This window comes from Onychomys torridus, chromosome 4 (assembly GCF_903995425.1).
Source record: "Onychomys torridus chromosome 4, mOncTor1.1, whole genome shotgun sequence".
NCBI lineage: Eukaryota > Metazoa > Chordata > Mammalia > Rodentia > Cricetidae > Onychomys > Onychomys torridus.
Window position 1 is genome coordinate 85,139,414 of NC_050446.1, and position 14,130 is coordinate 85,153,543.

Below are 14,130 nucleotides of genomic sequence, written 5' to 3' on the forward strand. Positions count from 1 at the left end.
CACTATCCTCCGTCCCTTCTGCGCATGCTTTCAGCAAGAATTCTACATTAGAATCACGTGTGAAACTTTGAAAAATCAGGAATAAAAGGACCCAACCCTAGCCTCAGTTGATTCAAGATCCTTGGGGAGGAAAATGGGCATTGTTTTCTCCCTGCCCCCTCCACTAAAAGGGAGGCAGGTTAGGTTATAATCCCTGCTTTAACCTCTTGCCCAATAACTATACTAACCTGAACTATTAGGTGAATCTTTCTGAAATGCTGGTGTATTTTCCTGCCTGTCTAATCACCATGTTGCTCTTAAAACATCTTCCTCCACATATATGTAGAAACTGTTATTTATTTCTTAATTGTTCTCTCTGTGTGTGTCTCTCTGTCTCTCCCTCTCATTTTCTAAAACATGCTATCACTAGTTACATAAAAAGTCTGAAGTTGTCCAACTGGACCTGTGTGATTATTCAATTCTTTCACTGTCTTCTCTCCTGTATTTAATGAAACATGCAGTATGAGAATCTTATCTCTTGAAAATCTCTCAAAGCCATGGAGTTCTTTCCATCTTTGTCCTGCTTCAAATCATTGATCATCTTTGACATAGGAAATGAGAATAAACTGGGAACTTTCTGTTCTACCTCCAGCCTTGCTGTTCACAGTAGCTGACCAATGGTTACTGTGAAACAGATGTCATCATATGACTCTCTTTGTTCTTAGGGAATCATTTTAGCAGTCTTATCTAAATCTATCTGCTCCTACTTCCAGAAAATTCATCAACTTGCCTTTTGGTCTATCCACACCTTCCACCTGTATCTCCCAGGCTTCTCTCATTTCCTCAGAGACACTTTCTTATTCCTTCACACTCTCCAGACAGATTCTTATTTAATTTCCAGTTCTCCCATTAAACTTACAAACTCATGGAATTCCAGAGGTGACCTAACTCCTTCACTTACCATTTTTGTCATCATATGTTAACTCAGAACTTATCACTTAAAAGATGTTCAGTAACAATCAGGATGAGCTTTGCATGATTTAGTAACAGGGAGACTGGAGTTGGAGGGGTTACAGACCACATTTTCAATAACTCATACCATTCTCCCCATTTCAGGGAGGCTTAAAAGCAGTGGTGTGGACAGATGCATTTCAGATGGTTGTCATGATTGTGGGCTTCTTAACAGTTCTCATTCAAGGATCAAATCATGCTGGTGGGTTCCACAATGTATTAGAGCAAGCAAGAAATGGATCCCGGATGAATGTAGTTGAGTATGTGCAATGCTAATTTGTCACCCTTTATAAAATTTATAAAAGGAAAACAGCCAGACACCAAAGAAATATCTCTGTTACTCCCTCCTTCCCATGCCACAGCTTTGATGTAGATCCCCTCAGACGGCACACATTTTGGACAATTACAGTAGGAGGAACTTTTACCTGGCTTGGAATCTATGGAGTGAACCAATCAACCATCCAGAGATGCATCTCTTGCAAAACAGAAAAGCATGCTAAGCTGTAAGTTATTAAGAACAATTTCTATGTTATCATTTATCTTATTGAGTCATTATGTGAGTATGCACATATGTAAAAGAGATAGATAATGGAAGAGATTTATTTAACCTGTTCAAAGTCTTTGTGTACATTTGTATGTGTGTTTAAGTGTGCATCTATGTATGCATGTGAGTTTGGTGTATACAAAAGTATATGTTGGTGGATAGTAAGTGCATACATGTGGAAGCTAGAGGAGGATGTTGGATGCCCTGATTCATCACTCTCCATCTCAGTTTAATTAATTAATTGATTAATTAATTAATCAATCAGAAACTGGGTTTCTCTATATAGCCCTAGTTGTCCTAAAGCTCACTATGTAGACCAGATTGGTCTTGAACTCACAGGGATCTGCCAGCTTCTGCCTACTGAGTGTTAGGTAAAAGGTGTATGCCATCAGTCGCCTCCAGGTCTTATTGCTTTGAGACATGATCTTTCCTTGTAGCTGGAGCTGGCCTATGGTCTAGTGATCCTTCAGTCTCTGCCTTTCACAGCTTTGGGTTACATGCACAGCCATGCTTAGCTTTTTACATTAGTGCTAGAATCCAAACAATGGTCTGTGTGCTTATGAAGCAAGTACTCTCACACGTCTTTCTAGCCCTTCCAAAACTATTTCAGTCAAACATGACTATTTCCACCTCAGCATATCCTGCTTAGCTTTTTGCTCACTTAATGTCTGTTTTCATTTACTGAGAAATAAATAGATTAGATTAGGTGTATTGAGTATGGGTAAGGTGCAAATCACATGTTTCTTGCGTATAGTCTCCATAAAGAGATGGTCCTGATCATTTTTTATTCACTCTGTGTGTCTTCAGTTGTAGTTTGTTTGTTTTTTTTTTTTTAATGTGTTAGGAGGTAAATTGAAATACATTTTGATATTTTAAAGCACTTATTTGAAAAAATGGCAACTGATAAATCAGTCAGCTTCTACTCAAACATTGTCTTTCTGCGGCACCACGGAAGGGTTACAGGGATGGCACTTTTACAGTATGAACACAGAAGTAAAGTGAAGAATACATGCTGTTGATTACAGCTACATAATCCCCTTATTTGCTCATCCTTGTGAGAAGCCTTAGTCCTTTGAGTTGTTTGGAGTCTTCTCATAGGTTTGCCCTAAGCTTCAATTTTTCTAAATGTAAACACTTGGAAAAATAGAACAAAGCAAGCTTCACTTTCATTTGCAAATCAAATCAAAGTTCAGTTCCTTCTACATCTATCTCTCTGCTTCAGGTTTCTTCAGGTCTGGTCTCCATTTTAATTGAATTTAACAGATGTTGCTAACCTTAACATTTCTAAGGAGAGATTTAAAAGCTATAAAATGTAATGTAATACATCTGTGGCTGCTCCAGCCCTCACAAGGAGAGCGTATTGTAGGATATGAGAATAGGCACAGCTGGACGGTCTGAGTCCCACTGAAAATTACAGAACAGCTCACTTTCTAGAGAAAAACCTAAGGCATTTCTCTATTATTTTAAAAAACTAGCGAAAAATCCCAAATTTCACACAAAAAGGAATTACAGCCCCAGGGGTGCTTCTTATGGTTCTCTGGCCCAGTCCAGTCATTATGACTATTTCTTCACACAATTTAAAAATACTTCAATGTACAATTTCTTATTTTCCCTGAATGAGACATAGGATTGTCTTGAAATAATTCCACCACTTTGTGAATTGAATTCCAGAGTGGGAACTGTCATTTCACTGCACACACACACACACACACACACACACACACACACACACACACATTTTATAATGCAAAATGAAGAGGACAAATTCATCATCTATCATTCTATCAAACCACTGGTGATACATGAAAATCCCATTACAGTAAATGATATTAAATAAGTCTTCCACACAGATGGCCATCACTGTATCAAGTAGCTGAACTATTGAAAATCCATGTGACTTTGATCTTAAAACCCATTTAAAATTCAAGTAAAAATCTGGTTTTCGATAAACTAAAGTCAAATATCTACAAAGAAAATAACCTTTTGGTTAAATAAATAATACCCTTCTTTTTTCCTTTTATTATACTTATTTAGTTTTGAAATCAGGTCACTGTTTATTCCAGAACAGCCTTAGACTTCTGGAGACAAGAAGTCATTCTCCTCAGACTCCTGAATTGTTAGCATAATAGGTATTTGCCATGTGCCAGTTATTACTTTCTCTTGTGATATATTGAATTTCTGGATCCTAAAAAATTAGTAAATGAAAGTTGGTAACTATATCTTTCTCAACATTTTTCTTTCTTTCTTTTTTAATTTTTTTATTTTATAATTTAATTTAACTTTACATATCAGCTACGGATTCCCCATATCCTCCCTCCTCCCATCTTCCTCACCCTCTCCCCAGCCCTCCCCCTCCATTCCCATCTCCTCCAGGGCAAGGACTCCCCTGGGGATTCAGCTAAACCTGGTAGATTCAGTACAGGCAGCTCCAGTCCCCTCCTTCCAGGCTGAGCAAAGTGTCCCTGTGTAAGCCCAAGGTTCCAAACAGCCAGCTCATGGACTAAGGACAGGTCCGGGTCCCACTGCCTGGGTGCCTCCCAAACAGATCAAGCTATTAAATTGTCTCACTTATCCAGAGGGCCTGCTCCAGCTGGGGGCTCCACAGCCATTGGATCATAGTTCATGTGTTCCCACTAGTTTGGCTATTTGTCCCTGTGCTTTTTTCAATTTTGGTCTCATCATTTTTAAAATACCAAGAGTAACACATTGTGCTTGTTACATGCTTGTCATTTATTAAACAACATAATGCTTAAGGAGGGCCATTCTCTTGTGTATATGCAGAAACACACAGACACTTATATATTGGAAGAGTGTGTACATGTGGGCATGTGTAGACACATATGTGCCTTTTCATGTGTCTCAAAACATCACTTTATGCTGCCATAGAAGAAATGTGCATTCTTACATTTGAATGTGGAATCATCTTCATGCTGTGACTAGATTTTTTTAAAAAAATGGCCAGTCTAAATCTCACCACAATGAAATTTTATTTTATTAGCACAATGTAAGGATGCCTACTTTCAAGCCTTCTTTCAGATTAGGAATATGAGTAAAATCTTGACATTCAAATGCCTACATGAAAGTAAAGTAATGTATAGGACCTTGAAAGAGGACCCAACTGTAATTGTGCTTGTTAACTGGAGAATATGTGTAAGATGATCTTAACTTTTATTCTTCCTACTATCTTTAAAATACTTGAATTTAACTTTTATCTGTCTTCATCTCCAAAGCAACTGTAACCAATACTTGTCTATTTTTATGTTATCTTATTATTATCTTCCTGGAAGAAGTTATTAAAATGTAAGTTGACTTTTTTGAGAGTTTCATTAATTTAGTTGGAGGGGGGGGAATCACTTAAAGTTACATAATAGGAACTATCAGCATGTAAAATTTTATACAAGAAAATAGGTCATATACCACACATATTACAATTTTGGCAAAAAAAAAATACCTTTTTAAAGGAAAATCATATAAATCTTAGCTTATTCAATTTTTGATTATTCTAAAAAGTGTAATGACTCCTTTAGGGTGATATTATACAGTGTAATACTCCCGAAAGCTAGAGAATGAGTCCTCCTCCAGACTTTAGTCATGAACTTCCCCTGCTACAGTGTGGCAGATAGCTTACCGACTGGGCTTTGTCCCCTCTTCTAGTGCCTTGTACTTCAACTTGTTGGGTCTCTGGATGATTGCCGTGTGTGCTGTCTTCTCTGGTTTGATCATGTACTCGAACTTCAAAGACTGTGACCCTTGGACTTCTGGAGTTATTTCAGCACCAGACCAGGTATGAGTTTTCTTGGTTTTGCAGAAGAATGTCTGGATTATGCTGAGTAGAAGTGGGGCGGTCTTTATTCTGCCTGGGCCTTAATTCACTTGCCAAGCACAAGCCTCTGGTTTCTTACTTGAGCTTCTGGGTGACATCATACAGTGCGTCTAATATGTAGAAGTGGGTCTGCAGGAAAAGGACACTCCCTTTTGTTCATGAAGACAAAGTCTGAAGACAGACCAAGGCTAACTAGAAAGTCATGACTTTGGCTGTTGATGATACTTTATACTCCTTTTTAAAGTAGTCTATGTTGATTTTTTCTTTAATTGAAAATTGAACAAAAATGAGCATAGTGTTATGTACTTGGAATTACAGCATTTAAAAGTGGGTCCAGAAGGATCAGGAGTAGCTGGCTAGCGTTGGTTACACAGTTAATTTGAAAGGTTACCGTGGTCTATATGTAGTGGGTAGCCATTCCAGCTTTGACCTGGAAGTTCCACCCCCCATTGAGGCTTCGGTAATGGTCACGCCTACAAGGCGGGGCTGAGAGAGGACACTGAAGACCCGAGTTCCCGATGCCAGGGCTCCCTTGGTTCGAGGACCCTGGACGATGGAGGTAGACTGAACAGAGTTCTCCTGAGAACACTGCTGGACTGCGCCATACCTTTCCCAGACCCTGCAACCTACCTATCCCTTCATTTGTAAATTACGCCACTAATTAAGCCTCCCTTTTAACTACATAATTAATAATTTCACCAATATCTGGTGCTCACCTGAGGCTTAAGGCCACTCTATGTAGTTAAAGCTGGAATGGCTACCCACTATATCTATATGAGATCATGTTTCAAAAACACAAAAATTAAACAAAGTAACATTAAATAAATAAAATTGAACAAATAATTCTTATTCTCACAATGCCTGTTATCACATATTCCTAGCATAGCACAAGTATATCATGAAAGCATAGAATGCTAGATGTAGTTTTGAAAACTCAGAGACCGTATGCTCATGGGAAGCATTCACTCCCCCTTTCTCTCCACATGTATTCAGCTATGCCACATTGTCATGTCTAGTCTCCTTTCTCACAGCTAGCTATACATAGATCCCTGAAAGACGTATGTTAAGAGTTAGTTTTTAGAACTTAATTATAAATTCAGTGAAAATAGATAAGTAAAATCCACACATTGAAGATACTGGGAAGTAAGTTTCTATCTCCTTTTGTGGGAATCTATATTCCAACATTTCAGATATTGCTGTGATAACTATTAATACACTCCCTCTCTCTCCTTCCCCTCCCCCTTTATCTCTGCTTCTTTTCTTTTAGTTGATGCCATATTTTGTCATGGAAATTTTTGCCACTATGCCAGGGCTGCCGGGACTTTTTGTGGCTTGTGCCTTTAGTGGAACTCTGAGGTTAGTATGTTGACAAGCTGAAGATGATAATGATGGTGGTGGTAGTGGTGATGACAAACCAACGGGAATGATGGTGGTCATGATCAGCTGTCTACTGAGCTCTTACTGAGTACCAATGGCCTGCTGCAGTGCTGTATTTCTCATTGATCATTGGTACCACACAACATGTGAAGACAATTCTTTACTCACATTGGTACCACTTTGCAGTAAGGTAACAGACTTAATAAGGATTAGGGATGCAACTAACTTATAGTAAGTAAACTGTGGTGGCCTGAGGCAGGTGTATTTTTAACTACTACTTTAAAATGTACTGGTTATTGTTTCAACTTTGTCTATATTCATTCCATCATGAAAGACACAAGAGTTTTCAATGTTCCAGAACTGATCAAAAGCCTAAAGTCTCCCCATTACAGTCAAGGCAAACTCAGTAGTGAGTACATGAAAAAAAAAAAATCAAAAAGAAAATTCTAAACTTTCAAATTCTGGTAGCGCACAAAAAAGGGAGTGACTGGCCAAAGCTGAGATTAAGATCTAGAACTACAGGCACTAAATCTAATGTTCCATGTCTTCTGTCAGGGGAGCATCAGAGTGGATGATGGGCTCCTTAGGTTTTGAGAAGTCCTGACTCTGTGTCCTTGCTGTTGCAACTCACATGGCCAATACCTTAAGCTGGCTTTTCCAGCTGCTCATAGCTTATTCCAATGACCAGTGCTTGCTGCTGTCTTCTCTGTCTTCCTTGAGTCTCCACTGCAGCTTCAACTCAACTGCTATGACTCCATTACATTGTCCTATAAAGCATTGTTTCCAGCAACATAACCCCGCATTATGCTGCCTCATTGCTAAGCAATCCTTGAGATATTGAAATTATAAATCATATTTGATATTATATTTTTTGTTCATAATATGTTCAGTAAGGAAATCTATTCTATGATTATGAATAATACACAGTATATTTATTATGTTGTAAACTATTAAAATTATTGAATCATCTATCTATCCTATATATGTGATATAAAAATTAAGTAGGGCCTGTGATGTGTTTCCCTTTAAAATTATCAGCCATTTGTCTTATTTTCTAGTAAATAAGCCATCTTTCCACCAATAACTTGAAAGATTACTTTTATTTAATCTTAATTCTTCTATATATTTGAAATATCTTATAATTTTTTATGTTTCTCTCATTGTCTTCAGCTGTAATGATGTCAGTGCTTTTCATGACTGTAACATATAATATTGTGTGTTAGGGCTGAGGCTGGTGATTAGTTTTCTTTTACACACTTTTTTTGTACATTGTGGTTTTTTTTTTATCTCAATTATTTCTACTTGATTTTCTGGGATATGTTCCCCTCAAATTATTAAAACTACAATATTCTTTGAATTTTTCTTTTTTTCTACTAGTTATATTCCTTTGTCTGTCTTCTTATATAACTATGCTTTTTGAACAATGACAAATAACTGGAGTAGAAATCATTATTATACTCTTTAGAAGGAACTATCTTGGATGGTAATTTTGAATTTAATTCAGTTATTTGTTGGACTAACTCAAAGATTCTTGCTCTATGTGAGGAATTTAAATAAGCTTTCATTGTATTTTGCAAAGAAAACACCAACTTTCTGGTACTCTGATGGGTCTATCAAGACAATTCTGTGAAGTCAGAAAGAGAGCAGCGTTGCTATCAGGTTAAGGTTTTTATTCCTTTCTGGGCTTCCTTCTTCTTTCTCCTTCACTGATTCCATTCCAGCCTCTGTGGAAGCATCAGGCTGTAGAAAGCAGTGATCATCTTCACTCCTCCATGTCTATGTACCTGATTTACCTTGTATTCTCCAAGGGCTCTCACCCACTTTTCATGAATCTTTTCCCTACCTTTCTTAACTGTTATTTTTAAAGGGACCATCTCCTATTAGTATCATAGCACCTTATCACTGTTCATAATAACTCTACAATTCTGGTAAATTGTAAATTGGTTATTGAATGTCTGTATTCCCAGGTAGACTGCAAGGACTACAACATTCAATTTCAACACTAATGTATGAATAAAGAGATACACAGAGAAGTACATTGCTAATAAATAGAAAAATATACTTATTTCTGGGTTAGGATATTCACTACTTTGCTACTTCCACTCAAGCTTTGTGTGACACCCCCATCACATATACATACACATGCTCACACATTGGTGTAATGTGTGTGAAAAGTCCTTACATTTATTACTTTCTATTTGTTACCATATTGTCAAGGGAAATTAATTTGAGTTATAATATGAAAATGTAGCTTCTTCCAGAGAGTATTTTCATAGATAAAGATTTGAAGGATGAGTAAACAGGCCATGTAGTTCTCTGAATTATAGAATATGGATATATGTTGCTATCTGTATTTACAAGGCTGTGTGTTGTCTGCCTCTCCTGGATGGTAAGGCTGACAAATAACTCATTCTTTTTAGTTCAGACTATCTTCTTGTTTATTTATTTATTTGTTTTTTTTTTTTTTTTTCTGTAGCACAGTGGCTGCCAGCATCAATGCCTTAGCAACAGTGACCTTTGAGGATTTTGTCAAGAGCTGTTTTCCACATCTCTCCGACAAGAAGAGTACCTGGATCAGTAAAGGCTTATGTAGGTATAGCTGGTGGAAAGTCTACTCCATAATATGAAATGTAAATGGTCCAGATATCAAAATCTTTCATGTGATGTTTAGGAAGCATGAGTTGACATAAATGCATGCTGAGACACAGACATACAGATCCTCACATCTCCAAATATCTTATCAGAAGGATACCAAGAAAGAATGACTAGCTAGTTCACTTTGCTCTGGTCTTACTTTTCAGGTACCTTATGCTCTAATATCTTCATAATAATGTTTCTTGATAATGCTGAGTTGATCTTACAAGACGTTTTACATGAAGAGATGCGCTGTTCAGTAGGACTGACCACTTTATCTAATAATTATCCCTTGAAACCAAACTCTGATTAATGTACTAAAGGGGATGAATGTTCCTTGTTTAATTAAAAATTACATATTATCTACTTAGCTAGAGATGTGGGCTTATTTGTTGCTCACCCAGCCATGCTCGAATATTGTGTTGATTGGCTTGATCTTCTATGCAGTCAACTATGGCTGCTGTGAGTTCATGGGTGCAGAGGTCCTGTTACGTCCAGATGACACTGTTTTGCTGTAGTTCTCCCCAACCTCTGTTTCTTATAATATTTCTGCCTTCTTATCCAGATATTTACTGAGCTTGAAGTGCAAAGGGTGTGATAGAGATGATTGACAGTTGAGGGTTGTTAGGTGGAGGAGATTCAATTTTCTTGGTCATATAAGAATAGGTTGATCATACACCAGTGGATGTTCTCATGTACATGAGTGTATGGGCAGCACTAATTGGATTCAGCAGGTAACTGAAAAATAATAAGGAGGACCTAAAGTTGGGAGGAAAGTTTAGGGAGGGGCCAGGATTAGTTGGAGGGAGACAGTGGTGGATTATGGTTTAAATATATTATATACAAAAGTGAAATTCATAATGATTTAAGTTATTAAAAACTGCATATTTGAGTCACTGTTATGACATTGAATTACATTTTCACAGACTTTGCTGCCTTTTTACAATTTTATTTTTATTATTATGTGTATATGTTTATGTCTGCATAAGGGTTTGCAAATGTAGTGCCCATAGAGATCAGAAGAGGTGGTCAGATCTGTTAGTACTTGCTGGCAGTTGTGAGCAGTAAGTACCCTTGACCAACAAGCATCTATCTCTCCAGCCCCCAAATTTGCTGCTTTTAAAGTACAAATAAGTCATGTTCCTTATATGATCAATATAGAAAGTGCAGGTAATTTAGAAAAACAATTTAGTTTTAAGTAAAATTATACCTACCTAATTCTGTTTCTGGTTGTTTTCCTGTAGCAATCTACACTGTGCATTTCCCTACGTGTGCTTTGAAAACATAGGAGCTCAGTGATTACACAATATATTCTCCAATGGCTTAGTTATTTCATTTATATTCTTGTTACTTTTATAGTGTATAGTTATTGTACATCATGATGCACTTCATAAGTACATTTTTTCACCTATCATATATTTTGAATACATTCACTGCCCATAACTTCTCTGTTCTCCAGTTCCATCCATTTTCCAGCAAAGGACAAATGTCCTTCTTCTTTGTGGCTGACCACAGCTCTAGGGTGCTGTGGGCACCTTAGCTGTTGGCCTTGGGAGAAAACTCTTCCCTGGGCAGTTATTTGCAAGCATGGAACTTCACAAGAGCATTGTCACCCCAGGATCTTTACTTTAAAGAACCTTTGCATTTACAACAGTTAGGGCCATTAATGGGTGGAGTCCTCCTCTCAGGGCACCTTTAAGATGGTCCCAGTGTTGACCCTGAGGTTTCTTTTGAAAGATGCTGATGGCATTAACAATGACAGGTACTTTCTCCACACTACCTGGTCTGCAACTTTAAATTGTCTCCTTCAAATCTTTGTTATTTTTTCCATATCTTCTTTCTCTCTGGTCTTTTCCTATACTTTTTATTTTTATTGATATTATGGATGGTATGATTTCCTCATAATAATTTCTCCTATCTAAGTACTTACTAGGCCTGATCCTGCTTAGCTACCAAGTTGAGAGTAGATATTAAATTCAGAATGGTATGGCTACAAATCACATAACATTTCCTAAACTGTTGGATAGTAATGTGAAATTGCTATAATTTTTTTGCTTGTTTTTATTCTTCAAAGACCATATGCAGCTGTTCATCAAACTCTTGTCTATTCACAAAATTTAAGTTGGTTTTATGGAGGTATGATTTTTGTATCTAATGGTAGTTTCATTATCCACTTATTTGTTCTTCTCATTTTGGTTGCTTGTTTCTCTTAACTTTAAACTTTTCTTTGTTCTTTTTTGTCATAGTTTTTTCCTCTACATACTTCAAATACATGTTTTTCTCAATATTACTTTAAATTCTCCTCAAATAAAATCTCTTAGCAATAGTTATTTTTATTTTTGGACTTATGTTTTGTTCCTTACATTTTATTATAAAAAAATAATGTGGCAATATATCAACTTCTCATATAAATATGTGATACTCCATTAATTTCTTCTGAACTTTTTTACATGTCCATCCAGCTCTTTGTCAATTTAAGAATCCATTATATCATTCAGTTATTTAAAAGTAAATTGCACATGCCATTTTATTTTCCATAATTATTTTAGGTTGTATATTGTTAACTAGAATTTAATATATGTTTCAAGATTTTTAATATAAAACATGCAAATGATGAAATGGAAAGCTGTTATATACATATTTGTTGAGTTCTGATGAATGCTTTATCCTAACTAGGGGTACTATTGCTGTGATGAAATGCCATGACAAGAAGCAAGTTGGGGAGGAAAGGTTTTATTTGGTTTACACAGTCCATCACAGAAGGAAGTCAGGACAGGAAATCAAACAGGGAAGGAACCTGGAGGCAGGAGCTGATGCAGTGGAGGGTGCTGCTTACTGGCTTGCTCCCTGTGTCTTGCTCAGTCTGCTTTCCTATACAACCCAGGACCATTTACTGATGCAGGTGTGGCTCTGTCTACAATGGTCATGGCCCTCCCACATTAATCACGAATTAAGAAAATACCCTAAAAGTCACCTATAGCCCAATCTTATCAAGGCATTTTCTCAACTGAAGCTCCTTCCGCTCAAATGGCTCTAGCTTGTGTCTAATTGACATGAAACTAACTAACACATGCATCTACTATGAAACCCAATTGTTTAGCAAGCTATGTCATCGTGGTCATTACCTTAGAAAGTTTTCCCATGATTTTTCTCATCATTCTCAACGTAGCTTCCTCCAGAGGAAATCAACTACCAGATTTTGTTTGTCCAATGGAGATACTTAACTTTTCTGGAAATTTCATTTAAATGGAATTTCACAGTGACCCAGATTTTGTAAAGTCTGTGTATGTTCAACATAGATACAATATTTCTTTTCCCTACACTTCAGTGGTGCTTAGGTGAATGTAACAAAACAAAATCATGGATTGGGGGTATCAACTGCTGTTCATTAGCATATGTCCCTGGGCTGTTTCAGTGTGAGATAATTAAGAATAATCTTATAAATTCCTCTTAAGAAATATACTTGATGTTCTTCAGTAGATGTGCTTCGTCAGCTCTCAAGGTTTCAAATTTACTTGAAATGCTTTGGTGTTGCATCTGAATTCATTTTCATATAAACATAGTGGTGTTGGTTTTGTGTGTATGTGCATTGTTTTAGTTGACTATGTTTTTTTCTTTGTTTAAATGAGCCTATATAATCTCTGTAGTAAATTGAGGTTGCCAGTTTTAAGGTGATATTTTCCTGATTATTTGGTAAATTATTTCCAGAAATATTCATTATATTCATAACTCCATGTGGCTTCATTTAAGCACAGATGGTGGGATGATAACATACATTTTTTCCTTTATTTATGCTTGAACGAGATTAGATGGATGCAATCATATTTGCTAACTGGGTGAAGTCTGTGGATCTTTCTCACTACATGAATTAGAGATCCCAGAGGGTGAATGGGTAATGTGTCCAGTGCAATCCCCAGCTACTGGCAGATACTCATGGAAAAGTATGACTAAAGAAGAAATTATTTTTGTGACTGTGTTGTCTCATCATTGGATCTGATATAGCACTGACAAAATCCATAAGTACAATTCTTGAGAAATTAATATTGGATACACTTTGGATTCCTCTAGTGTAGTCCCTTCTCAGAATGTTAACTCTTTGGGTCAAGAATAAAGTTTTGACTTTACAACCATGGTGTCTGGCCAAGTTCACAACCTGTGGTAAGAATCCAATAAAATTGAACCAAGAGTCCTATCAGCAGCTGGGTTGGATCATTAGTTGTCTTAGTTTCATCTCCTCTTCTGGGATAAACTAGCCTAACAAACACAACTTAAAAGAAAAAGACTTCATTTTAGTGCACAGGGTACTGTCCATCTTTTAGGGATGTCAAGGTGGCAGGAACTTGAAACATCCAGTTAGCTCTGCAGCCAAAAGCAAAGAGAATGAGGGCATGTTTGATGTGCTCACCTTGTTTTCTCCATTTCATATAATTTAGGATCCTCAATCCAGAGATTGGTGGTACCCACAGTGTGTGTGTGTGTGTGTGTGTGTGTGTGTGTGTGTGTGTGTGTGTGTGTGTGTGTGTGTGTGTGTGTGTGTGTGTGTGTGTGCATGTGAGAGCATGTGTATGTGTGGAAGGAAGAGGTTCCCACCTCAATTAATGCAACTAACATAATCTACTATGACATACCCAGGGGACAACTTGATCTAGACAGTCCCTCATTGAGATTCCCTTCCAAGTGATTCTAGATTTTGTCAATTTGACTGTTAAAACTAGCAATCATACTGGCTAAGAATGCTAAAACTAAAACTGCCACTGTGTTA

The 14,130-nt window shown here is 37.0% G+C and overlaps 1 protein-coding gene across 1 annotated transcript in view; it reads left to right on the forward strand.

Annotated features, from left to right (window-relative positions):
• The window catches only part of Slc5a12 (solute carrier family 5 member 12), a 41,056-nt gene that overhangs the window by 13,430 nt on the left and 13,496 nt on the right, over positions 1-14,130 (forward strand). Inside the window, exons 5-9 of the mRNA XM_036186550.1 lie at positions 1,096-1,250; positions 1,353-1,493; positions 5,189-5,318; positions 6,625-6,713; positions 9,211-9,323. Of these exons, the coding sequence (XP_036042443.1) occupies positions 1,096-1,250; positions 1,353-1,493; positions 5,189-5,318; positions 6,625-6,713; positions 9,211-9,323 (628 nt within the window). The remainder of the gene's footprint in view (positions 1-1,095; positions 1,251-1,352; positions 1,494-5,188; positions 5,319-6,624; positions 6,714-9,210; positions 9,324-14,130) is intronic.